Here is a 27,285-nt window from a genome sequence, read left to right as displayed (position 1 = left end):
TTGAAGATGTGATACAGAATGTCCAAAGCATGGGCTGCCACCACCCTTATATACTTAGACAGTGTGTTATGTGTCTCAGCCAGAAGCACCCGCGTCAGGATTATTTCCCAGCTCTGGGCTTTCTGGAGGGTAGGTCTTGCCTTCCATGCATGGGATTAAGAAGGTTCTCGAATAAGCAACACTCTCAATTTTGGCTGCATGTTAGAACTGGCTGAGCAGTTTACAAACAATCCCAGTGCCCAGGCTGCAGCCCAGACCAACGCCACCAAGATCTATGGTGATGGCAGATAGGAGTGACATTTCGATGGCCCCCAAATGCAGCCAAGTTTGAGAATCATTGATTCCATAGAACACAGGAAGGGTCCCCCAAGGGCAAATTTGAGCTTCCAGTAAATTAAGATCCAGACTTTTCCAGTAACAGGGAGAAGCTACTCAGGCATTATCTCAAATGGTATCTTTGTTGGTTGATGGTTGGTTTCTTTTCTCTTAGCAAGCGGTGAGTAAGAGTTCCAAGATCCTACCCTAAGTCTTCCTCAAACATGCCAACGTCAACCTTAAAAATTCATAACCCCTTGTATTACTATAGCATTTTATGGCCATGTGTTCTGCTTACTCTTCAGACTGGCTCTTCAGATGTCATTAAGGACTGAGCGATGTTTTTTTGTTTTTTTGTTTTTTGTTTTTTTTTTGTTTTTTAACTTCATTCTTCTTCAATAGTTATATTGGTGGGGATCAGTCTACTGGTTGCAGTGACGGTCAGTACAGGAAGGGCAAAGTCGGAAAGACTCTTCCCAGATGGAGAGAAATCTACAGAGAAATCCATCTATGGGTAGAAATTTCATTTTACAAAGTGATGCTAGTCTCCCGCCCTTTGGTATCTCTTCTTCCTTCTCTATTTGGGGTCCTTGGGAGCTTTCAGAACCCAAACTTAAGCATTTCCTCAGCTGCTATTGTCAAGAACAACAAGGTGGGTCTTCCTGTGTGTGTAGAATAAAGGTACAAAAGCTGTGGAGAGCTGCCAGAAAGTGTCTGGCCCTCAGACTCTCCCCTCATCTTTCCCTCTGTGTCCATGGTGATGGAGCTCAAAGGGCACGAGGATCACGAAGGAGCTTATCAAAACTGGAGCTTTCCTGTAGCCCCACCCTCAGATTCAGTTTGTGGGAAGGGCCCAGAGAGATGCATTTTTAGAAGCTTCCTCAGTGATTCTGGTTCAGACCGTTCTAGGAAACTCCTTTGGCCCCAGCCTATTTTGGAATGCTGGCCTTTGTGTTATCAACTGTGTTCTCCCTTGATGCCTTTTTAAAATGCAGATATGACTACAGCCTGAGTCACTAAGGTCCTCTCTGTGGACAGATGTGAGGACAACAGCCACAGGAGGGTCTCAGTACGTGTTTATTGGAGGAACAAAGGGAAAGTAAGATCAACTAGGGTGAGACTTTGGGGAAAAGATGAAGGTTCTGAATCCAGGGACAGGTCTGAAGAGGAGGGAATTGGCTTCGCAAAGACAAACATGGTTGACTTCACAGAGCCCCAGGGAGCTCCAAGAGGGCTGCACACAGTCTAGCTAACTTGCCTGAGGCTTTCCCTACAACTTAATTGGAAAAGACACTTTGTGTTGGGGGGGAAAAATTAGACAATGTATAAAAGTTGTAAAAAGTAAAAATTGAAATGTTCTTCCCCCTAACCCCACTATTCTGAAATAACCATTCTCTACATTTTGTGTGTAGTCTTTCAGACAATATATAATATGAAATTATATATATTTTACCAAAAAATGAAATAAGTTCATGCACTTTGCCATAATTTGTTTTCTTTTTCACTGAACAATGTATCCTGACATATGTTCTTTTTGTGATATCCTTCATTATATGGATTCACCAAACCTACCCAATCTTTGAATGGACATTTCGTATGCTTCTAGTTTTTTCTTATTTCAAACAATGATGCAATAAACACCATTGAACATATACCCATTGTATCCTTAAGAGTTTCTTATCAGTGGGCCTGTTGAGTCTTCATATGACCCAAATATGTGTTCAAATTTGATAGATAAGTGACCTCTGAAAGGTTGTACCAATGTACACTCCCTAATCATATGCATATTTACTCACAATTTTTTTCATGAATCTTTACACATTTTTACCAATTAAATAAGTGAGAAATCTTCCATTGGTGCAATTTGTTTTGTAGCTAAGTGGTGTGCTTTTTCATATATTTATTAGTTCCTGTGATCCTGCAAACTAACTGTTCATACCTTATACCTAGGAGTCAAGGCTCACTTTTGTGTTCTCACACACTGTGTTTTCCTACTTTCATTATGGCATCTGTTGATAAACAGCTGAGAGTCATGGGCCGCAGAGAGCAAATCCCACAGAGAGGGGGAGGAGCAAGGGAGTCATTTTCCATTTAATCAAGAGATCAGTACCAGCAACTTATTAAAAAGCACTGCTTATATTATTAATATGTAAACCTTTAGAACTGGATCAACGGGTTATATTTAGCAAAGCACAGTGATGGGACTAAAACAAAATCCTAATAAGTTATTTACCAAGCAAATGAGTGAATATGGATAGATAGATCTAGACATAGACCACAAGCCTGGCTGTGTGCTGGACACAAGGAAACACACATAAGAAACACCAGTCCTGCTTTCAAAAAGCTAGATTTGTTGGGGTTGTAGGTATGTGAAGTGATGATTACAATCCAAGATGTGATTAACCGAGGGATGAGATGCCTTCTGTCTTTGAAGGTCTTAGTTCTAGAAGGCAACAGATTCATAAACAAATAATTTCAATATAATAACACAATAGAAGGGTTTTGCATAGGATGTTATGGAACCGTGAGGAGTTTTTGTTGTGGTTTTGGGGGTGCTTGAGAGAAGGGGGTCAGGGGTGAGAGGGATAGAGAGAGGATCTTAAGCTGGCTCCACACCCCACACGGAGCCTGACGGCTCAATCTCACAACCCTGAGATCATGACCTGAGTCAAAATAAAAACCGACTAAACCGACTGAACCCCCTGGGGCATCCCAGGATGGGGCCTCCTTTTTTAAGTGCAATACTGTGCTGTTGACTCATGTCTACCTTATGGTAACCCTGAGATCTTATTTGGCCATGGAGCATCTCTCGCCCATAACCCTCTTTAGTCTCTGCAGGTTCTAACTGTTGTAGATATAAATGTATAGTTGCAAACATTAAAAAACCCACCTCAAGGGTCACCTGAGTGGCTCAGTCAGTTAAGCCTCTGCCTTCCGCTCTGGTCATGATCCCAGGGTCCTGGGATCAAGCCCCACATCCTGACCCCTGCTCCACGGGAAGCCTGCTTCTCCCTCTCCCACTCCCCCTTCTTGTGTCCCCTCTCTCACTGTATCTCTCTGTCAGATAAATAAATAAAATCTTCAAAATAAAAACCAAAAAAACCCCACAAAAAAACAAAAACCCACCTCAAGACGGTTTGAGCCAAAAAGCGATTTTACTGACCATCAGGACAGGAAACTCTAGGGATATCAATTTTTAGGTACCAAGCGATCTAGTCACTCAAACAATAATCAGAACTTGGGCTTCCTTTCTCCATCTCTCAGGCCTTGTTTTCTCTCTACTGGCTTTACTTTCGATTATGTTCTGTCTTAGCAGGGACAAGACAGAGCAGGCAGCCCCGGGACCATCCTGCAGTTTCTCTGCAAGCCCAGCAGAAGGAAAATTGTCTCTTAAGCACATTTCTGACAAAAGCCCCAAATCTGAGCAAAGGCTGATCTTTTTATCACATCATAATGAGGATTCATATTCTATCTTCTAAGAGTTACAAAGGAACAGCCTTAACTAACTTTGCCACCTGGAGCCCATAAATACAGTTTTAAAAACTGATTCTTTGCCAACTAGATTTTAAATGAGAATGTCACGAACTCGCACTAAGCAGCTTGCTTCACCAGTCTACTCGAAGACCTGCCTTTTTTTTTTTTCATTTTAAAAATGGAACATTGATCCCAGTTGATCATGTGTCCATTTTGAACCAATCACTGTGCTCACAGGGATTCTGTGTTCCCATTGGCCCACGCCAGTCACCTGCCCACCCCTGAAAGTCCGTGGGAACGTAATGGGCTGCGAATGGAGCAGATGTAGATTCCAATTGTGATTCAGGGGTCCTTTAACAAAAAAGCAAATGGATTTTTGGTTGTCAATCATAACAACTCTTTGTTTTCCTTTCAGAATTCTAATCTGTTTGGTCACTGGCATTTGCCCACTTCCTTCAACTCATTCTGCATTCTGCTCCCACCCATGGACAAGCTGACTCCCCCTCCCCGACATTCCTTATCTTCCCCGCCCCCCCCTCCCCGTCCCCCTGGGCTGGGGGCCTCTGGAATACCATGCCCTTTTTTGAGTTACTAAGGGCTATCTCTGGTCAGTTGGCAAGATGGGCCTGTTGTCCAAAAGAAAATTAGATGTGTGCATAAAAGCAATATGGGTCAACAATTTTTTAAAATTTTGTTACACATGTGTTTATCTTGGATCCTGTCCAAGGCTTTTAAAAATATATTTGTGTAATAGTTGTATTTTAATGTGATCTTGCTGTGACTAAAGTATGAACTTTGCCATTAAGTGAGACAATTACCAGAGCAGTAAATCCTGCCAAAAATTCATGGTGCTGCAACAGAACATGACCTCAGATCACTTTGCTCTGGCCTCTTGTCTCCCATGGCTTTCCTTTCTCTAGGAGCTAGGTATTTGTTTCTTTTTCATGTGCCACATTTGGTGCCTGCTTCTTTTTTCAGCTCTGTCTCTGGTGTCTCTGACATTAAGCAGAGTGAAGGAGGGTTCCAGAATCCCCAGATCTACCCGTTCCTTATCCAAGACGAGTCATTCACTGATTGCAACTCAAGAAGCAATTTCTAAGTCTCTTTCATCATCCCAGTCTCCTCCAACTGCATTGTCCTTCTCACACACCGGAAAGCACGGGGGTTAATAAGACAGGCTTTTGCGGTGGAGAGACCTTGGGTTAGAATACTGGCTGTGTTGTTTATAATGATGCGCGTGCTCTTGGGCAAGTTCCTTAACCTTCCTAAGTCTTTGCTTCCTCATTTGTGAAATGGAACTGATGGCACCTGTCGTGGGGGTTATAATAGAGACGAAGCAAGCTTAAGAATGATTCAGAGTCCCTGGCACATGGCGGGCCCCTAGTAAATGTTAACTTTTATTATTCTTACCTCTTTCCCATGTTTTACTTCAAAATTAGAATCTTTATACAAACCCCACACTCTAATGTCCATTTCACTGATGTCAGCCTTTGAGTGAAATTAGGGCCGAATCCTTAGTCATGGAGGACCCTGGGAATAAAAGAGCTGCCTGATACTCATTAATTCATTCCAACAACAATTATTTTTCCAGCTGTACTTGGATTATTAACAGTTTGTTTACAAGTGGGTTTTTTTGTTTGTTTGTTTTTGTTTTTTGGTGGTGGTTGTTCCCAAGTCTATAGCAGGGAACCATTATGTTCTGAAGGTCATGTGAAAGACCCACGACACTGGATTCCTGCCCCCAAGGAGTTTTTGATCTTGTGGAAAAGACATAAGGCTATCCGTGAAGGCATAATACAGGAGCAAAGATTGCTCGTCAGCAGGAGGCAATAGGTACAGCCTGTTCTCGGAGGGTTCTAGAATGAGCATGAGCAGTATGCCCCCAAAACACTGGTGGAGAGAATGAGTAATGAGTGAATCAGTGGGTGAGTGCCGGTTGTTGACAAGGACACTTGGCTTCTGTCCAGCGTGCTCCCAGGCCTCTCCCTGGGAGACAGTAGGCAGACTGCTGTAGGGACCAAGGTTACTGGTCAAGTAAGGCATGCACAAGGGCACATTAGTTTATAAAGGGATAGATGGAACTAGCAACCCACCCTAACTCTCCTCACAGCCCCACCTGTGACTTCACGTGGGTATAATTGCTCCAGGACTCACCCCCTTGTCTACACCCACCTGGTCCTCCCCCAGAGATACTGTGTAACTGGGCTTTCTGCAGCTGTCATTAAACCCAGATGGTCCCTTCAGCTTGAACCTTAAACCCTTGGGATTTTCCAAGAGATCCTTTGTAAGGAATGTCAGAAAGGGACAATCTGATTCTCATAAAAAGCCACCACCCTGGGCAAAGTGAGTGGGTTCCACTAAATATCACTAGGCATATAAAAGTTGGAGCTTGTAGCTGATGATGGGCTTATATTCTGGTACTGGGTGAGATATTTCTAAAAAAAAAACTCCCTAAAATGATCATCATTATTTCATAATAAATGTCCATTTATCATACGCACACTCTCTCTCTTGGTCTAAATGTGCTTATTTTGTTGTTTTATTTTTTTATTTCAGTGAAGGCTTGTTTTACTTTATTGACTATAATTGGGAACACTAGGTCTCATGGAATAGAGACTTGTTTTATGTATCTGAAGTCCAGGGTAAGATAAGATCTGATACTAAGGATCTGAAACAAAGAAGATGTGGAAAGGGGATGTACAAAAAAAAAGCTAGCAGCTTTACATTTTTTTTGAAGTGTTCAAGAATCTTGATCATTTGAAAAACTTATTTACAGAAAATTCTCATTTTGGTATAGAGTTCTGTATGTTTTAATCATGCAGAAACCTCTATAACCATCACCAAAAACAGGATACAGAATAGTTTGATCACCTGAAAAATTCCCTCATGCTATCCCTTTGTAGGTTCCCCTCTCCCCGCCAGTCCCAACAGCTGGTAGCCACTGATGTGCTCTCTGTCACTATAATTTTGCCTTTCTAGAATGTCATATAACTGTCATTCGGTATGCAATCTTTTATTTTTATGTGACTCAAATTTTATTTTATTTTATTTTTAATTTTTTATTAATTTTTATTATGTTATGTTAGTCCCCATACAGTACATCATTAGTTTTTGATGTAGTGTTCCAAGATTTAGTGTTTGGGTGTAACACCCAGTGCTCCATGCAATACATTCCCTCCTTAATACCCATCATCGGGCTCACCCATCCCCCACCCCCTCCCCTCCAAAAACCTCAGTTTGTTTCTCAGAGTCCACAGTCTCTCATGGTTTGTCTCCCCCTCCAATTCCCCCCGCTTCATTTTCCCCTTCCTTCTCCTAATGTCCTCCATGCTACTCCTCATGCTTCACCAGTAAAGCATTGAATGAACGCTGGGGTTTGGTAAAGCATTCACCATGCTTCACCAAAAAACCATATCATGATTGACTGTCTCTGCTTGACTTCTCACTCAGCATACTCCTCCAGTCTCTTAGTACAGTGCAGCTGAGATTCGTCCATTTTGTATGTGTTCATTCTTATTTATTGCTAAGTGCTCTATCGTATGGATGTACCACAATTCTTTTATCCCTTTAGCTACTGAGGGACACTTTGGTTGTTTCTCGTTTGTGTCAGTTATGAACTATGCTGCTATGAACATTCATATACAGGTTTTTGGGAGGACCTAAGTTTTCATTGCTCTAGGATACCACCTGGGAGATGACAAGTGTGTCTTATGGGTAGCTCATATATGACTCTACATGGAATTACCAAATTGTTTTGTCAGAGTGACAGATAGTTCTGCATTCTCACTGACAATGTATGGGAGGGAGTTCCCACTGCTCTGCCTTCTTGCTACCCCATGGGGTTATCGTGTGTGTATTATTTTCACCATTCTAATGGGTATATTGTGGTATCATTTTATTTGTATTTCTCTACTCAATAATGATGTCGATCATCTTTTCATGTGCTGATTTGTCATTGGTATGTCTTCTATGGTAAAATGTTCAGATTCTTTTTGCTAATTTTTAATTGGGTTGTTTGTTTTATTTTTGACGTGTAAAAATTGTTTACAAACTCTGGATACACATTCTTTGATTCCTCCTCTTCTTATTTCTGGAAGACATTGTATAAAATTGATATTATTTCTTTCTTAAAGGTTTGGTTGAATTCATTAATGAAGACATCTGGGCTTGGAGTTTTTTTTTGGCAGGGAGAGGATTTTCAACTATGAACTTAATTTCATTAGTGTATATGGGACTTTTCAGGTTTTCTCCTCCTTCTTGAATGAGTTTTGTTAGTTTGTGTCTTTGAAGATTTGGTTCTACAGAAGTCTCCAATTTATGTGCAGAGAGTTGTCTATATCCTTCCTTTATTATCCTTTTATGACTGTGGTAGTGCTATCCCATATTTCATACCCATACTGATAATATATAGCTTCTCTCTTTCTCTTTTTGCAAATCCAACTAGAAATTTATTAACTTTATCAATCCTTTACAAGAATTGGCTTTTGGTTTCATTGATTTTCTCCGTTGTTTTGTCTTGTTTCAGTTTCATTTTTTTACCCTTATATTTATTTTTTTCCTCCTTGCTTTAGGTTTTGCTGGTTTCTTAAGGTACAAACTTAAACTTGAGACCTGGATTTCCTTCTAAACAGAATATTTCAAACATAAATTTCTTTCAAGGGCTACTTTAGTTTCATCCCACAAATTTTGATACATTGTATGCTCATTTACGTTCAGGTCAAAATGTTTTCTAATTATCCTTGAGACTTCTTTATTGACCAATGAATTTCTGAAAGTGAATTGCTTAATTTCCAAATATCTAGAGGTTTTCCAGAAACATTTTTTATTAATGTAATTGATTCTATTATGAGCAGAGTTTCACTCTTTGAAACAGGTTTACTTTGTGACCCAGAATATGGTTTACTTTGGTGCATATTCCATATGTGGTTAAAAATAGTGTGTTTTCTGTTGTTATTTAGATGGGATATTCTATAAAAGTTCATTAGTTCAAACTGCTGATAGTATGGTTTAGATCTTCTATATTCGTGCTGATTTGTTGTTGTTGTTGTCTATTTGTGATATCAATTACTAAGAGAAAATTTTTGTAGCCTCGAACTACAATTGTGATTTGACTCTTTCTACTCTCAGTTCCATCAGCTTTGCTTCATGTATTTTGAAGTTCTGGTATTAGGTACGTATTTAGAGTTGTCATATCTTTTTTTTTTTTTAGATTTTTTGTTAATTTATTTATTTGAGAAAGAGAGAGAGAGAGAGAGAGAGAGAGAATGAGCAGGGAGAAGGCCAGAGGGGGAAAATGTGCCATTTTATAATACATTTTGTGTTTGCTCTCTTTTTTCCCCTGTCAAACCTATTAGATTATTTGAAGATTTCTTCCCATTACATTTTAATTTATCTATTGACTTTTCACTCTATCTCTCTGTTTAACTTTTCTAGTTGTTGCTTTCAGGGTGGTTACAACATACATATCTAAATTTTCTCAATCTTCTTAGAGTTCATAGTTGGCCACTTCAAGTGAAGTATAGAAACCTTACCATTATATAAATCCGTTGATGTCTTATTGAAACCGAATATATTGAAAACCGCACAAGACACATTATATTTTTTGCTTTCAACAATCATACAAAAGTATGGATGTTACACAGACTGGCACGTCATCCTTTCACTGGGGCCGTGCCAATCTTCTCTGTATTGTTCCAACTTTAGTATATGTGCAGTCCCAGTGAGCACTGAAGTTGTTTTTGAAGTCCTTTGAAGGTAAATATTTACCCAAAACTTGCACCAACTTTGTGAAACCACGATTATTAGAAGTACAGTCTATGACCAAGGACGTGTTTTTCTCAGGACAAAGCCATAATTGACTCTAACCAATAATAATTTGACATTAAAGGGTATAAAATAAAGACATGTTATCCTGAACTAAAGCAGAATGCAGATTCAAAAATGCACAAAAATGTTTTATCACCAAAGCTGACTTCTTGTTTTGTTGTTTTGCAATATGAATGTTTATAATAGCAAACCTACCAGTTATCTGGAGGGATGTCTAAATGGAAGGTATTATCTAGAAATTAAAAGAGAACTGGTCCATTTTCCAATAAGCAGTAGATATCTGGAGAAGATGAAAGAGAAGCTGGTGCTGCTAGATGTAGAATTAAGAAGAGTGGAGGTCATACCAGACACTGTTTAGATCATAGCCAAGAAAATGATCACACATGTAAAGCATCTTTCATCTAAAAATAAATAACCCTCAAAGGCATTTTATGCTTATAATTTTATTTACCTCTGCCACAGTTGCTATTGCAAATAGTGTCCAGAGTCCAGAGCAGGGAAGTGATGAGTCTATGGGGCACACAGTGAAGGTATCAGTCTCCCTCTGTGCCCGTGTCCTTCCCAGAGTATGCAGTCATTGGCTCAGAAGGTACAGCTGGGAAGGTGACTGTTTCTCTAAAGGCATGGTGATGTAAGCCGAAAACCAAGGAGGAGGAGAGGGCAATGAAACCTCATCTCGACTGAGCTGTAGTGTACTGTGAGGGTTGCAAACTTGGGCTTGTTGACTGTTCAGTGAGAAGGAAATATTTGTACTTGGACTTTATGGGGAAACGGCCTGCCATAAAGGGTGGTCGGGATACCTCGCCATCTTCTCCACCTGTCAGATGTCCGACCAGTCAGAAGGGTTCAGTCAAAGCACTTTCTGCTTTATGAGGCCTTGCCCTCTACCCACTCCAGCTGTGGTGAATGGTCTGCCTCCATGATGACTGATAGAGCTCCGGCATCTGCCCAATTCATGTGATAAGCTTCGTCTTCCTTCTGTGTGACGGTTACCCGGAAATGGATCTTAATCTCCATTCAGACCAGGACAGTGTCTTTGTTTCTTCAAAGTGACTTACCCAGTGTCCACTAAGTTGGAAAGAGGCAGTTAGTAGAGTAGTTGAGAGAACAGGCTCACTCTTTCTGTGTTCAAATCCACCATTTTCTAGCTGGATGTCCAGGGATAAGTTATTGAAATACTTTAAGCCTCTGTTTCCCCACCTTGAACACTGGGATAATAACCCTATTTGTAAAGACTCAACAAGTAAAGATGTACAGTGCTGAGCATTTTTGTCTGGTGCATACTAAGAACTATTACCTATTTTTATTATTAAGTGATTAAATTTTTTCTTACAAAGCTGTGAAATACATACATATTTGTGAGCAAGGCAAGCCAGAGCACAAACAGGACTAGCAAAGAGAAGGCAGAGAAAACAAAGCAAAATTGACCAGATTTCAGATGCCAAAGATTTAGCACCTATTTTTAAACGAAGTGAAAGCTGGAAATGCAAATTGGTACAACTGCTCTGGAAAACCGTCTGGCAGTGTTTATTCAAGAAGAATATTCTCATACTCTATGACTTAAAAATTCCACTTATAAGTATATACCCAACAGAGAAGTAAGTGTCCTTGTATTACCCAAGGATGCTTGACAGAATGCTCATAACAGCAGTATCTACAGTAGTAGATACTATGGAAACTATGCACATGTCCATCACCTGAAAAATGGATACACATAAATGTGGCCATGAAAATGGATGATTTACAACTACACACAACAGAATCAATGAATCTCACAAATGTCATGGTGAGCACAGGAAGCCAGACATCAAGGAGTATATACAGCCTCTACTGTAAGATTCCAGGCAAAACTAACCTGTGTTGTTACAGGTCAGGATAATGGTTACAGGGATGGAAGAGGGGTGTGGAAAGGCAGGAAAGGAAGAGAAGAGAGAACAGGAGAAGCTTCCTAGCTAACATTTTATTTCTTCATCTGGGGCTCCATGCGTGGCTTCAGTTCATTGAACTGAGCATTTACCTGCGTTTTCCTACGTGGGTATCATACTTCGCTGCAAAACAGAGAACAGAAGTAAGAATAGGAAAGCAAGGGAAGGAAAGAAAAGAACAGGGAAAGAAAGGGCGGGAAAAACAAGCCCAGAAGATGAGAAAGACACAGGTCCTGGGCTCTGGACGCATCTGACCAGTTGGGCTCAGCCCTCTACCTCACACACCAGCCCTGCCCATCCCCACCCCGGTGCCCTACTCCATTTGCCCAGCATGTGGATGGCTTGTAAGGTTGGGGGGGGTGGATCCTCTCTTTCTCGGCCCTCTCCCCAAGCTCCTCCCCACTCTGAGCACCACTAAGTCAGGAATGGGCTTTCCTGGTGGGTAACGCTGGTTTTGGAGTAACTGCGGAGTGGAGGGTGCTAAAGCATCATTAATGAAACCTAAGACTTAAAGCCATCTTTTCTCTCCTCTCTTCCTCTTCGCCTGGACTCCTCCCTCCCTGTACCTTTCCCAGAAGGTCCCCCTGACCCGGCGGCAGTGGCAGCCCGACTGGGCCGCGCCTGGGGCGCTGCTGGGCTAGGGTGGTGGGGCGGAGCGGGGCCAGAGCCAGGGCCAGGGCAGGGGCCGCGCTGGCCGGGTGCTCCTCCCCGCCCCCCGCCCCCCGCCCCGCCCGAGCTGACCCCGCCCCGCGGCCTCCAGCTATTTTGGGCGCGTTGGCGGCTACGCGGGGATCGCTGACAAGCGCGGATCCTGTGACACCTCCCTGCAGCCCGGCACTTGTTGCTCGGGGGACCTGCTGCCATCCCTGAACCCACCTTTCCCCCTTGCCCCCTGTCCCCTCTGGCTTCCCTCCTTTGCATGTGATCTCTCCGAACACTGATCTCTCAGACACTGCTGTTCCCGGCTTGGGAAACAGACTTGAAAATAATAATAATAATAAGCGCCGCTCTCAAGAAGGGCTCCGCAGAGCAGGAGCGCAGAGGGCTGGCCCGGGCGCCGCAGAGGTGGCGCCTCCTCGGCCCGGGACGCTGGCCCCGGGCACCGAAGGCATGATGGACTCGGCGACAGCTAACGGGGACGACAGGGACCCCGAGATCGAACTCTTCGTGAAGGTAGGTTGGCATCCAGGCGCTCGCTGCACCTGACGCTCCAGCAGTCGGGCTCCTTGCGGCGCAGGCTCACGTGCCAGCGCAGACAGAGCTGGGACACTGGACCCTCCCCAGGGAGGACATCTCGGCCCTAGCGCTCCCTTGGGTGGCCTTTCTGCAAGCGGGACAGCCTCGCTTCGGGGCTCTAGGGTGTTGTGGAGTCAGGCGCAATCCGGCAGGTGGCCGCCAGTCTTCTTGTTGGCCCGCAGTTTGTCAAACCAGCTGCAGGGCAAGTGGATCAGTCCTGAGCCCTGCCCGGTGCGATTTTGGCGAGTCCTAAAGGGTATCTTGAGGTATAAGGAGGTGACAGGCGCATGGCCGGACCCTTGAACCTTTTTTCTAAAATTGGGGGGCAGAGGGAGGTAAGAGAGGGACAGGAAGAAAAGGAAACCATACGGATACAATTCTCTCTGGCAAAATAAAAATAACATCTCTTCAAAGGTCCTTTCTCTCTTCGGCTCAGAGCTACTTCAAAGAAAAGCAGAAGGAAACAAAGGTGTTTCTTGCTTTGTGACCCGCAAAGCAGAAAGCAAACACTCCTTTCGCCCACATTACTATTATCGTCATAATCATGATTCCGCAGGGTAGTATCAGGAAATGCTAAGGGTTGGGCAGTGGGGGGAACCCAGGTGGACTTGGGGCCGAAGGGGATGGAGGAGCACAGTGAACAAACCAAGTTAAGTCGCCTTGCTCCCTGGGTGAAACAATCTTCCATCAACACTGCTGCACTTCGTTTGCAACCGGTAGGAGGGAAAGGGATGGATGCCGGAGAGGCAGCGTTTCCCGGGTCCGCTGCTGGTGTATTGTAAGAAAGAAACATTTGATCAGTCCTCGCTGTGGCCGACACACCGCAGAAGCTGGGAAACCTGAGGCGGCAGGAGAGTTGCCTCCTGGGCGGTGCAGAAAGCCTCGCCAGGACTTGGGGGAGGGGAGTCCCCTGGCTGCCTGAGCTCCGGGACTTTTCTCAAATGGGGAAAATACCCTTTCACTGCAGTTTCCCTGAAATGCCCAGGTAACTGAGAAGGGGGGAGTCATTGGCACATTTCAGAGGTCTCCTGGGGTGCATTTAAAAGGCTATGTATTCCCTGGAGTGGGAAAGATGTTATTTGGGGTAAATTACCCTGAATTCCAAACTAATTAAACAGAGAAATTGTCACAAAAAAGTGTTAAGACCTACAGAAACCTTGATAACCACCTTCTGGTCTTTGGTATCTTTCGATGCCTAAAAAAATAAACCCCTCAAGTTGTGACTTATGTTACACTTGGTAAGTGGTCTGTCCCAGTTGGCCAGCCTATCACAAAGGTCTGTTACATTTTCTTCAGCCCGGTGTTACCTTCTTTGGGTTTATTTTTCAAAATTATCCATAGAAATCACACCTGTCACTTAGTGACATTTGCTTCGCGAAGCCTATTTCTCTCCCCTCAAAGGTGGCCTTTGTCTCGTTTGGTTTTTGCGACCCCTCTAGGCAGGATTACCAGGTCCTTTGGCAGACCTGGGTAATGAAAGAGGTCATGTCCTCTTGCAAGTTTGGCAGCGTTGGACCAAGGGCCAGAAATGGGGGCCCTGGACCTTGGTGTCCAGGTCTGTGGTCTAGGGAACCAGCAGGGAGAGCTTTAACAAAGCGATGAGTCTCCCTGCTCTCCTTGAAGAAAGCTATTCTAGGACTTTCTCAGATTTCCTGGGAGCAGGTAGTTTCATAGTGTCAAGTTCCTGAAAGCTATTTGAAACACAAATTGACTCTTCAGAGCCAAAGGAGCCCTTTGCCCCACTACTAGGCACTGAGACCGATTCTGCCTGCACCTTTGGAACCTCGTTGGCAGCTTTGAAGGTTTTCTCCATTTATATAAAAAGCTCACCGCACAGCCCCCAGGGCCCCCAAAAGAATTCTAAAATGCCCGTGTTGTTGTTTTGTCTTAAAGGAAAGAGATCCATGGCCAGGCAGGCCTTCATGATTAGCTCAAAAACTGGATTGATTGTGGGAAAAAAAAGCTGATAGGAAAGCTCTTGATTTTTTTTCCCCTCTTGTTTGACATTCTGGGTTGCAGTTACAATTTCCAGGGACTAACAAAGGCTGAAAAAGTTGTGAAGTAAAGATCCCACCCAGGTCATGAATGGTTTTATTTTAGGGAAACAAGGGCCTGATCTCCAGAATCAGGTCCTCCCAAAGTTGGACATTTCTCTTAGCTGTGTGATTCCCATGAGAAAAGCCTTCCTGTTGAAGGTGTCTGGGGCCCGAGGCATCTTCTGCAGAGCAGGGTGGGTTGGTTTCTAGGAAGCCTCCCGGCCGGGTGGGACCCCACCCAGAGTGGGATGTGTCATTTTCAACACCTCCTTCAGGGGACCTCCTCTCTATCCAGCTGGGATGCTGGGTGTGTTGTTCAAAACCTGGGTCACTCAGGGAGTTTCAGGGATACACAATTCTATCCCACATTACCTGATTATCAGCATCTGTTAACTACTATGACTACTACTGCTGGTGGTCTTGATAATAATTAATAATAATAACAATAAATGGCAGCATTTTAAAATTTCTGAAACACATTCAAATACCTTACCTTGTTCCCTGTTTATGAGCCTTGGTTCACTTCTGTGAAAAATGAAGGAAACAAATAAATGTGAGTCACAGGGAGTTCGTGAGAGCTCCTGCTGTCAGATGTTCAGTGAGTCACAGTTTGCCCCATGTCACAACCTAGGGAAGTAAGAAGGATGATTCTGCCCGTTCGATGGTTGAATAACACCTGTGCTCAGAAGTACACTAAATAACATTCATATCCACTCCTCAAATGTTGCTATTTGGATTCCGAATTTCTTACTCTTTCTTTTCCAAAGACCCGTATGTCAGGCCTTATACCTTCTTTGGCTGAATTAGGCAATTCATTGATACCTCACTAAACCATTCTAATGTCATAGAATGCTGCCTGCTTTGCTCTTCCCTCCTTCCAGGGAATTCTAGTAGTGACATTTTTAGTTTCTTGTCTTGAGTAACTCAGCTCTGATATAATATTTCATAGATGCTTCATGGATGGGAGAGAGGCTTGGAGACACAGGACATGAGTTTGGGTCTTGTCCCTGCTTCTAATTAACTCATGACTGAACACATTACTTAACTTCTATGAGCCTCAGTAGCCTCCTCTTGAAAACAAGAGGATGGTTATATGGTTATTAATAACCACAATTATATGATGGCGACCATATATTTTATGGCTCAGACGATGACATTTGGTTTGAGAATGAAAGGGGTGCTATGAATAATTAGGCTGGGACAGCAGGTGTCACCAAGCATTGTTCCCAGGCAAATCAGGATGTGTGGCCACCCTGATTATGGAAATACTGTCCCTACGGACATGCTGTGAGGATTCCACAGGAGCAAATAGGTGAAAGTACTTTGTAAATGAAAATTGGTATAAACACATATGAGTAAAATAATAATATGAATTCCATGGCAGATAAAACCTTTCTGATCTGCAGGCCCCCGATTTGCCTTAGGGAATGAAAGCCTGCCTCCTTCCTCACTTGCAAGGCTATTTCAAGAATAAATAAATGGGACCATATACAGCTTGGACTTTGATTGTAAGGGGAAGACAACAGGTTCGACAGTTGACAGTGGCAGCCAATGTGGTTTATAGAAAGAAGAAAGAGCAAGGAAGTAAAAGCAAAACAGAAAGTGATTTGGAAAAACAAATACAGGATGTGCTGAGTAGGTTAGATCAAGACATTCCGCCCATCTGTGTTGACTCCTGGACACCCAGTCCCATCCTGGGACCCAAGAAGTAGAACACCACTGAAATTGTTGCAAATGTCTCTTGCTGCCAGGGGTGTGAATTTCAATAGAAATTAGTGGTTCTCAACTTTGGCTACATATTTCGATTGTTTGGGGGAGGTTTAAGGTTTAAGAACTCCTGATGACTGCTACTCCTTGATCAATTACAGGAAAATCCCTTGGGGTGGGGGAAGGAGACCCAGAACCAGATTTCTTACCTCCCCCCACCCAGGTGACTCCAGGGTGCAGTTCTGGTAGAGAGCCACTGAGTCATGATCAGAGGCAAGTCTGACTGCAGGCAGTGTCTGCCACGGCTAAAATAGGTAGCCGTCCTAGAGGAATTAGTGTCCAGAATTTCTAACGGCTTCAGGGCGTCGTGATCAGAAGTGTTGCTGATACAGAGCTTGTACCCAATCTGTGCTCAGTTAACAGATGCTGACGGACTATAAAGCCCTATCCACAGGACTCCAGAACAATCCGTGCATGGGGTCGGTCTAGTCAAATAACCATCAATTCAGCTTGGGGGAAATAAAACGGAGTCCTGCTGATTGCTGGGTGGAAATGACTAGCTGTTTTATTTATTGAGTAATCTGGAAGGCTCTGACAGAGGTGCAGAACACATGTCAAGTCGTGGTGACCCATCGTATAGTCATCTGACTTCCAGAACAGACAAGATCAAATCCTGTGGCATTCCCTCTCAGATCCCCACTGCCCGCTGGCTGCCTGGTCCCCTTGGACACCTCACCTAAACGTGGGAGCATTAGGTTTTGCTGTTCCCTTCAGTACCTGAAGCAACTTCCCTTCAGTACATGAAGCAACCCGCGAGTCCGGGTTTGGGTTGGGGTCAGGAACCAGTACACAAGTTCACCTGCCCTGCCATGTCTGTGAATGTGACTTTTCCTGCGTGCCTCAGGTCTGGCGGCAGGTGCAGTGGGTCTGCAGATGTTGCAGCAGTGGGTCTGCAGATGTTGCAGCAGTGGGTCTGCAGATGTTGCAGCAGTGGGTCTGCAGATATTGCAGCCCGCCGTTAGCGCGCTCAGCTCCTGCCTCCCTGCCCGCAGCTCTTGCTTCCTCAGCTTGCCTTTCTCCACTCGGAGGCGAAGACTCCATCCATTTAGACCATCTGGCAAACACCGTCTCATCTGGATTCCTTTCCCGTTGCCACGTGCTGGGCCCCTTTTAGTGGCGGCAGGAGGCATGGTGGGAGAGGGCCCACTTTAGGGAGCAGGCTCTGGGTTTCCGGCTGGGCAGGCTGGAACAGGCTGCCGTGGCTCTCTGTGCCAGTTTTCTCACCAGGGCTGTGCTGCCGATGGTGGGACACGTTTTGAGGTGTTGGTGTGAGCACTAGAATAAGTTAAGTATGAATCTGCGGCAAAAATGTAACTTCTTCTGCAGGCCCAATATAGCCTCCTTAGGGAGAAGCCAAGACCATGAACTGCCCTTCCTTGGCATGTCCGAGAAGTCACAGGCTCAAGCCTGTCTGTGCCTGCCTTGTCACTGGGACAGGACTCAGACCCGTGTCTGAGCGGGAGCAGCGTGTGACCATCACCGGCTCTGATTGTCTGTGCGGAGCTGCTGCTCTGGGAGCTGGAGGCCCACAGAGGTCACTGACTGAATGATGTGGTTGGTCTGGCTGCAGGCGGGGTGCAGATCCCTGGCCAGTGGTTGGGCTCTGCAAGCTCCAGGGACGTTAATTTCTCCTGTCGGTTGGTCCTTCATCCCAGGGAGCCCTCACATAGCTTTGGGGGCAGGGCCAGGAGGCATCAAACCGCTGGGGGGCTGCATTGGCCCTGACCTTGTTATTTCTGTGGCTTCCTTCCCTTTCCTGTCGCTGGGCTCTGGGCTGGGCTTCACAGGCTCCCCTGGAAGATGCCTATAACTCCAGCCCATAGATGAGAAAGAAGGCTCTAGAGTCTACATCCTTTGCTTTCAGGAGGACCCATTCCTCCCAGCAAACTTCTAGCTCTGCATAGCCACAGTATTGTCTAGCTGGTCTATACAAATGACATAACAGACTCTCAATAGCTGGTATTTTCAAAAACGGTCATATGGGAGACATCCTCATTGGTCTTTGTCACCAGGGCTGGAGGACTAGAAATAGCGAAGGAGCAAAGTGGGTAAGCATGGCTTTCCGGAAGATGTGGGTCAGTGATAAGAAGGTTCTCTCTACCCAGGGCATCCTAGATCTGACTCTGCTTGCATTCTGAGGGTGCAGCTCCAACTACTGGGCAATTTGTCTGCCAGCTCCCTGAGTGGAATCTACGTTGGAAACACATATATGTGGTCAAGGGGTATCTTAGTTCCAAGAAGTGAAGTTTTTGAAGGATAAAGACTATAGATAGCCTGTTGTCAGAAGTTAAATGAATCCTTCCTGGGAAAAAGAAATAGAGTTTTAGCTTCTAGAAGCACTCTCTTCTAACATGGGAAGGTTCTTTGAATTACATTTGGTATAGCACTCATGGGGAACAGTGGCTCGGCCAATGGTGCTCAGCTTTGGGGTGTGAAAAAGTCACTGCATAACTTTTTTACATGGGCTTGTTCATGCTCTTTCTCCAGATTTTCGTGTTTAGGAGGATTTGGGTAAGGCCTGGGCGTCTGTTTCCTCATGAAGCCACCCCTGAGTGATTCTGGGATTCATCAAAGACTGAGAACCACTAGCCTCGAGCGTGGGTAAATAGAGCTAAACAAACAGTGGGACATCCAAAGGGCAGCATGAAATCCAGCCCTTCCTTGGAACGTGCATTTCCTTGGGTTGGCAAGGCTGAGGCAGGAAAGCTTCTAAAGCTTCTTAGCATGAATCATCCGAATTGACCACAAGTAAACCAAAAAAGGGGAGGGAAGGAATGCATTGCACCTTTCTTTCATAACTTGCTTTTATTCCTTTGTAATATTGTGTGAGGACATTGGAGTGACGAGTACTTTTAGAAGTTAGGCAAGAAGGAGGTATTAGTAAGATAAAGAACGTTGAATGTTAAGGGATTGAAAACAGTCAGTCAATCAACCTATCAACCAATTACCAACCATATTTGTGAAGCCATCTTCTGTGGGAACTGATGAGGGGACCTGAAGAATAAGGAGGTGAGGGTACCCACAGTCCACAAGCTTGCAGCTAAGGAGTAGAGCTTCAAGCAATCATCAGTGCCGCATGAGTGACAGGAGATGAAGCGAGGGGTGTAGGTATAGGGACCCGTATGGCCTGAAGGAGGTTTCCAAGTGTACTTTGAGGGGAGGTGGGACCTGAGTTGTGCTTGGAAAAATGATTAGGATTCAGAGAGTGGCAACTGTATCAGGTTCTGCAACAGTATGAGGTGAGGCTGTTCAGGACCCAGAGGGTAGCTAAGATTGGCTGGAGAGAACAGCCTATAGAGGGATGCGGCTGAAAAGAAGATAGGGAAAAAAAAAAAAAAAAAGACCCAATAATGGGAAGGGTTGTGAATGGCAGGTAAATGGTTTTAGCTCCATCATAGGTAAATAGGAAATAACCAGAAGTTTCTACACAGGTGGGACCTTGATTTAGTTCCTGTTTGGAAAGGTTCAAATGCGGCATTTCATGATGGGGTGCACAGATCATGAACTTGAAGCAAGAAGCCCCAAACTCCCAAGTCTGGCACGGCCACAGTTTTGGGTGTGTGACTGTCTTTAAAAGCAAATTTTCTCTTTGTAAAATGGGGTTAAAAGAAATCATAGGGTTTTTGCCTTGGAGAACCCTCTTAGAAGTCATTCAGTCTGAACCCCTTTTAGCAGATAAAATTCACAGTCTAATCTTTTAGGATACATGGCTGTATGGCTTTCAGGAAGAGAAGAGAGTAAAATGTGAGCTGCTCTGTGTTTGCTGTTGCTCTCACCGTGACCATGTCAGAAGGAAAGCCTTGAGAAAGAGGTCATGAGGAGGATTCTTGAGTGTTCCTTGTGAGGTGGCCCTCATGAGCTCGAAGTAGGGCTAAAAGGAGGGATATGCTGTGGGACAGTGATGTGAGTACAAAATAGGGCACAGGCCTTGAAAGAAAAGGGTGCGGATATGTGAGGGACGCTGAAACTTGGGATTCAGTGGTATCGTCGTAAATTCATCTCCCAAGAGACTGGTTTCCATATTTGGGGGTCTCTTCCCTGATTTTATCGACACCATGGACGGGCTTGACCATGATTGTCTAAGCTGTTGTGATTGGACTGAGTGCAGGTAAACTAAGTGGGCTTGAGCTTAACCTTTTTCAGGTTCATTTTAACCTGAAACCCTATGAATCTATGATAGGGTACCAAGGACAGGAGTAGTTGTTGGGCGCCTGGGTGGCTCAGTGGGTTAAGCCTCTGCCTTCAGCTCAGGTCATGATCTCAGGGTCCTGGGATTGAGCCCCTCATTGGGCTCTCTGTTCAGTGGAAAGCCTGCTTCTCCCTCTCTCTGCCTGCTTCTCTGCCTACTTGTGATCGCTCTCTGTGTCAAATAAATAAATAAAATATATACAAAAAAAGAGTAGTTGTTAATGCGAATAATCTTCCGGTATTACAAGTGTTTTGTTCGAGATGATGGCAGGTCAGTCAAGGGCAGATGTCCACCAGAGTGCTGGAAAACCCACACTCAGAATGTCGGGAAGGCCAGGGCGAGGGGTGTGGGTTTGAAGTTCTGTTCAGAGCTGCAGTTGAAGGAATAAGTTCCCAGAGGAGGAGGAGGGAGCACGAAGAAGTGAGGAGATAAGGACTGTGCTCAGGAAATGCCCATTTGTGGGGGAGGAATGAGGCACAAGAGAATCTGGCAAAGCTGATGAAGATGCAGAGACTGGGGGAAATAAATGTAATGTCTTGAGCGAAGGGAACTATGGGAACAATCGCTCAGAGGCAGGAGATACCAGGTGTCCCGGAAGGACTGAGTTCCGTGTGGCTGTGACAGAGTGTGAAGAGAAGCGGGAAGGTGACAAATAGAAGTTGGGGTCGGATCATGAGGCACTTCTGAGGGCAGGTCAAGAGATTTGGACACTTATTTACAATGTCGATGGTTGCATGCGTACCACTGGCTTGTGGGGCAATTATATTTGAAGGGAGAAGAAAATGCTTCCTTGTCTGCGGCTGGCGTGGCTGCCCAATGCTGTGTCTGAGGAGATCTGAAATGGGAGGTCTTCGTGGTGTGTCTCAGGCCCCCCACGAGCTGTGTGTAGAAATTTGGTGCTGGTTACCTTACCCGCTGTATCAACCCCTACGGACCTTAAGATGGTGTTTTCCACTTCTGATCATCGTTATTCTATGGCGAGGAGGAAAGCAACGAGTATCAGGCTGGAGAAACGACACAAAAGGTGGAGGAAGGATGTGTCGTGAATGAAGTCCAACTGGGAACCCATTACCTAGAAGGCAGAGGAAGTGAAAACCATGTCCCAGTTACTATCGCTTAAAAATTCAGTTGGGGAGGTTGTCATGGCAACAGATATAGTTTTCTTGATTCAGCTCAAGGTTCCTCTCTCCTAAACACACGCCTCTGCTACCCAGTGCAGACAAGGAGCAGAGAGGCCCAGGGAGTGCATACAACACGTGGGTGGGGGGCAATCTCACTGGCTTTTTATTCATTTTCACATTTGGGCACTGTAAGCATTTTGTTAGTCACATCATAAAATCCAGGATCCACAGTGTAATTGGCCTTAGAAACTAAAGGAACCACTTATCTGTGGCCATTGATCGCACTTGCCTCATGTTTTTCCTGTGGGGATAAAGAGTTCTGGGCCGGGCTTGACCGCAGGACTTGGAGAGGGGAGCTAGGCGGGCAAAGTTATGTGACCTCCCCTCAGGTGGGTACTTAAGGAGCATCGCAGAGATCTGCTCTGTGTGGCAGGATATTATCAGGGACCAATAGAAACAGGAGTCTTCCTTTGTTAAGCCGGAGTTTCCACAGAGGCATTTCATTGGTCCGTGTGTGCCCCCCACTGAAACCCCAGCCCATGAACTTGTTCACCTAATAGCTCAGCGCCCAGTTGAGTGAATGGCTTTCCCTGGTCAGGCTCCTTCCCCTCTAGGCCTGCCGCCCCCTAGGGCTGCCAGCTCCTCCACGGGACTCTGCGTTTGCCAGCACATGGGGGAGATGGGAGGTGGGGGATCATCTAGAAGGTCTGCCAGGTCTGGGACAGAAAGTGGCCAAATCATTGTCCCCTGCTTTCCATAGTCCAGAACTCAGGTATCATCTAGCTGTGTTCCTAGGAAAAAGGGGAGAAGGTTGGTGAATAACGAATCATTCTGCACCATAAAAATGATTTATTTCCTTGTTTCTTACTACCACGTTACCTCATCACACCTTCCCGCTCATGGCATCCTGCCTGCAGCCTATCTCCCCTCCTGTCTGCCAGGTTTGATGCCATTAGCTTAATATTCCTTGAATACTTTATCACACCCATTCCTCTACCTGCTCTCTCAAGTTCATTGCTTCAGCCTGATATTGAAGACACTCCAACCAGGCCAGCATTCCCTCTCCCGACCTTCTTTTCCCTGATCCCTGAAAATGGCTCCTTAGGTGTCCTGACACTTGGTGATGCATTGGTGAGCCTCTTCCCTGATTTCATCCTCACACCCTGCCCCTTGGAGGAAGAAAGAGATTTCATCTTCATCACAGGCAAGGTGCTTGCTGGGCACTGTATACCGTGTTGTTCATCACAAGAGAGGCAGAAACCTGGAGATCCTGACTCCAGAGCTGGGCAGTCCCCCCCAGAACAGGGTTGCTCGGCCCTGCATGGTCCTAGGAACCATGGGGACACTTTCCAAACTCCAGCACTAACTCATGAGTCAGAGTGTTCAGGGGATGGGGTCCCAGACGTCTGTAATTCACTAGTGCCCCATGATTCTGATGCACAGTCCATTACGGGAACATGGCCTGTAAATTCACGAGGGTCCATGTGAATATCCAGAACCCAGAGAAGTGAATCTAAGGTGGGAATTTAAGGCCCCGTGACACACAAATGTGGGAGAGAAATTTGAGGGGGGCAGTGGGTCTTCCAGCTGTTCTCAGGTCACCCCAATAAACATAGTATCTCGGTCACCTTAAATATTGGCCCATGCCTTTAGAATCTGCTCTGTGCCTTATGCAATTGTAAAAACAGGCATGTTTCTGGCTTTTGTTTTGTTTTGTTTTTTTGCAACTGTTTATCCTCATCCCCAGATCAGAAGGTGCTTGAAATAGAAGGTGTTGGGGAAGAGATTGAGAAGATGGCAGGGGGCCAATGGGTGTGGGCAACGGAGGGAAACAAACTTGACTTTGAGGTAGAGAACCCCACCCTCACTCTCCAGTCCTCTTGGGTGCACTGGCTGTCTCTGCGTTTCTGGAAATCAGACAGTCAGTTTGGAAGGTGAGTAACAATAGCCGTGACTGTGTCCTAGTCTGAATACCTTACTTACCTCCACTATGTCCTGTTCTTACTCCCAGTTTGCAGATAAGAAACCTGCCACTCAGAGAAGGTGTGTCCCCTGACGGAGGCCACAGAGCTAGGACACGGTGGGACCAGCTGCAGACCCCACCCCGAGCGTCACGATCTATGTTCTCTCTATTACCTCATTTCCCCCACCACCTCCCAGCTGGCGAAGACAAAGTGTACTAAACCTAGAGTAGGATATGTAAGGCTTTGTTTTCCTAAATTCTCTGTGGTTCGCATGAACAATCCAAGGTCAAGTCAGAGCTCTGTAGTTAGGTAATTACCAGGTAAAGGCTTTAGAGCCACCTAAAGACCCACCTGTTCTCAACTCTCAACTCTCCTCTCTCTCCACAGTAGCATCAACCCCTTGGTTTAAGGCATGGCCCCCAAAGGCCCTTTTTATATATAGATGTTACCCGGAATGGGCTATACATGGACTTTGGGTCGCCAGATGCTACATTAGCGAGGATTACTTATCAGGTCAGGCAGCAAGAGGAAGAGGATCAGAAGCAAGTGTGGAGAGAGACCAGGAGTCTCTCCGTGTGCCTTGGGCACTGAGTGCTAGGTGTCTGTCAGGGCATGGAGTGAATGGTGCCTGCTGTGTGATATGGGGGTGGCTACGAGGGGCAGACTTTTTTCCCTTGCCAGTTTATCCAGAGCAGGGTACTGACCAAAGTGTCTTAGGGTTCTAGGGTAAGCTTTGAAACTCATCTTTGCAAGGCTGAAGCCCTTGACTTGAGAGAAACCTCGGGTGTGTTCCAGTCAGCCCTTACTCCACTACTGAAGACAAGACTCAATCACAGATTGATGGTAGAGTCCTACAATAAAAAAATTACAAGGTACACTGAAAAGAAATTAAAAAATAAATAAAATTTAAAAAAAATAAAAAAATTACAACACTCCGTGGCATTATAAAGGTAAAATAATTATTTGAAAGAAAATAAACCATGTTATTTGTGGAATTCAGTGAATTTCATGAATCTTCATGGGATTCCAGGAGCTTCCAAGGAGCATGGTATGGGACATCGAGGTCCAGAGAGGTTAGGCTTTTATAATGCCACACAGAAGGGTGGAGAATAGAATTATTGGCTGCAGTTCACCATGTGACAGCCCAGCCCACTGATGCTAGGGCCTTTCTGAATCATTCTGGGACACATGACATGGTTGAAGGTGGCAAAGAGCAAAATGTAACAGGCATTACGCGAAATACAGTTTTTTGAGCATCTGCTCTGCTCCGCACATGGTGTTAACCGTTCTGTTTAACTCAGCATCCCTGCGGTCACGGTGCCATGGGGTAGGTGTATTGGGAAATCTGAGGCTTGAAAAGTTAACTTTTTACTTGGGGTCCCATGGAACGTGGTAGAGCTGGGATACCAACCACAATTTTCAGTGTACATTAATAATTAAAAATAACAAAATTAAAGTCAAAGTTCTTGAAATACCCTTTTCCATGTGGCAGCTGTTTATTGAGGTCGACCAGATGCCAGGCCATGGCTCCGTTAGGGAATAAGCTGCAGAAGCCAGGCACCGTTGGACCCTGGTGGAAGTTGCAGCCTGGGAATGGAGAGGGCAGGGCACACTGGGCAGGCAGGAGGACTGTGACTCAAGGGCAAATTACAAGGCCGTGGCAGCTCCAAGCAAGGGGACCGGGTATCCAGAAGGCATTAAGCCTTGTTTTACAACACATGCAGGGAAGGACTTGGGACTCGGTTCAGAGGTGGGACATGAAACAAGAGTTCTAGCCAGCCTGAGATGGAGAAGGAGGAGGATGCCATCTACCTCTTCCCCTGTTGCCAGGGAAGATTCTGGAAGGGGCAGATGATGAAGGGAACCAGGTTCTCCACCCCTATCAGAACTGCAGGAATTTCTCTTGACACCACTGAGAACAGCCGTGGAGGACGCCTGCTGGCCCCTCTCCCACTTTAGGTCCCCTCAAAGGGCTATTTGCACCTTATCTCAGCCTGATGCTCTTCAGAAAGCATTTTTCTACCTGGGTGCCAAGAATTACACTATCAAGGGCGAGGTACCTTTCATTCCAGAGTGGGAGATAAATGGCCCTTGGTGGGAATGCGTGGCTGGCTAACACTTTGGAGGGAAGGAGGACCTCCCAATGTGTAACCAGGCATCAGTCAAGGAGGGAAAAAGAGAGGTTTTCAGTGCACTGAGTTGATGAAGGGTTTGTGATGTAGGGAAAGGAGAGTCTGCGAGGAGCTGGAAAAAGAGTCCAGAGATGGAAGATAAATGTCACTCTTGTCATGGCTCTGCTCTCTGGGCTTGGTGCTAATTTACTTTAGTTGGGTCCAAGAAAATAAGAACAGTAACCAGCTGACAGTGGTTACCTTGAAGTCAGAGATGAAGAGGATCCCCTTCTCACAGCTGACTGTTTCCTACAAGGGAGTCTGTGTGCCACCATTTTGATATTGCTACGTCTAGAGGTCACATGTATCATTCATACTCTGTATTATAACCATATGTTGAGTATGTGGTGTGGGGCATACACTGTATTCTCCAGTCATGCAATTGCCAAGTAATACATGTATATCTGCATTTATCCCACATCCACTGAATACTCGTTGAGTAACAGAGCAATACAGTGGAACTCAGGGAACTTGGTTTTTGCTTTTGCTTTCTGGCAGCAGCCTCTTACTTTGGACTGGTTGTTTGGGTTTCTTCATCTCTAAAACACGGGGGTTGGATGAAAGGCGAGCTGAGGACCCTGTCAACTTGAAAATGGGTCCTTTGATTTTACTGTGTACTGAGCCACGTGCCGCTCACTGCCATGTGCTGTGTCTCTGTGCGGGGCTCGGACATCTGTGCGCTGGGACAGGGGCCTTGGGATGTCACTGTGTGAAAATACAACAATGACATCATCGCCAAACTAGTTTTGCACATCGAGGGAGACAGGTAAGCGATTCGGGTGGGTCTGTGAGGCCTCAGCTGCTCCAGGAGGCTGATTTCCTGAGGAAGGAGAATGTTGTCTTCTGAGGCAAACGTTCCTAACAGCAAACTACTTCAGGCACTTTATGCCTTTGACTCCCCTGTGCCCTTGACTGAGACACTTGGCCTCTCTGGGGAATTTTTCAGCTATGACATAGGTGGGACTGCATTCCTAGGCCTGCTGGATCCTGGCCTCAATTCCAATTGTGTACATTCATGGAATCCACTTATGGTCTCTGGCTGTTGTTTACTTATTTTGATTAACTTTCCCATTAGCCAGTTGTATTGTGCGTGTGCATGTTTGTGTGTGCGTGTGCGTGAATGGGTGTGCGCATGAGTGTAAATGTGTGTGCATGCCTCGTTTCCTCATACTCAGGACTTTTCTCTCAGCAGTCTCAGATACTGGGATCTGGCAGAAAATTGGTCCTTTCCGATGCCAACAAGTCTTGATAAAGGGCACTT

At 45.3% G+C, this 27,285-nt stretch overlaps 1 protein-coding gene across 2 annotated transcripts in view; it reads left to right on the top strand.

Moving 5' to 3' along the window:
• Positions 1 to 27,285, top strand: part of CLIC5 (chloride intracellular channel 5) — a gene marked incomplete at its 5' end in the record, with an annotated part of 156,681 nt that overhangs the window by 44,278 nt on the left and 85,118 nt on the right. Inside the window, one exon of one of the 2 annotated variants that reach the window (XM_080806301.1) lies at positions 12,331 to 12,713. The exons of the other annotated variant lie outside the window; for it this stretch is intronic. Coding sequence (XP_080662427.1) covers positions 12,651 to 12,713 — 63 coding nt within the window. Of the gene's footprint in view, positions 1 to 12,330; positions 12,714 to 27,285 lie in introns of those variants that run through there. 2 annotated transcript variants of the gene reach the window in all.

The sequence above is a fragment of the Martes martes genome (genome assembly GCF_963455335.1).
Source record: "Martes martes genome assembly, chromosome: 6".
Classification (NCBI taxonomy): domain Eukaryota; kingdom Metazoa; phylum Chordata; class Mammalia; order Carnivora; family Mustelidae; genus Martes; species Martes martes.
Note: the sequence above shows the minus strand (reverse complement) of the source record. Positions and strands in the feature narration are given on the sequence as shown.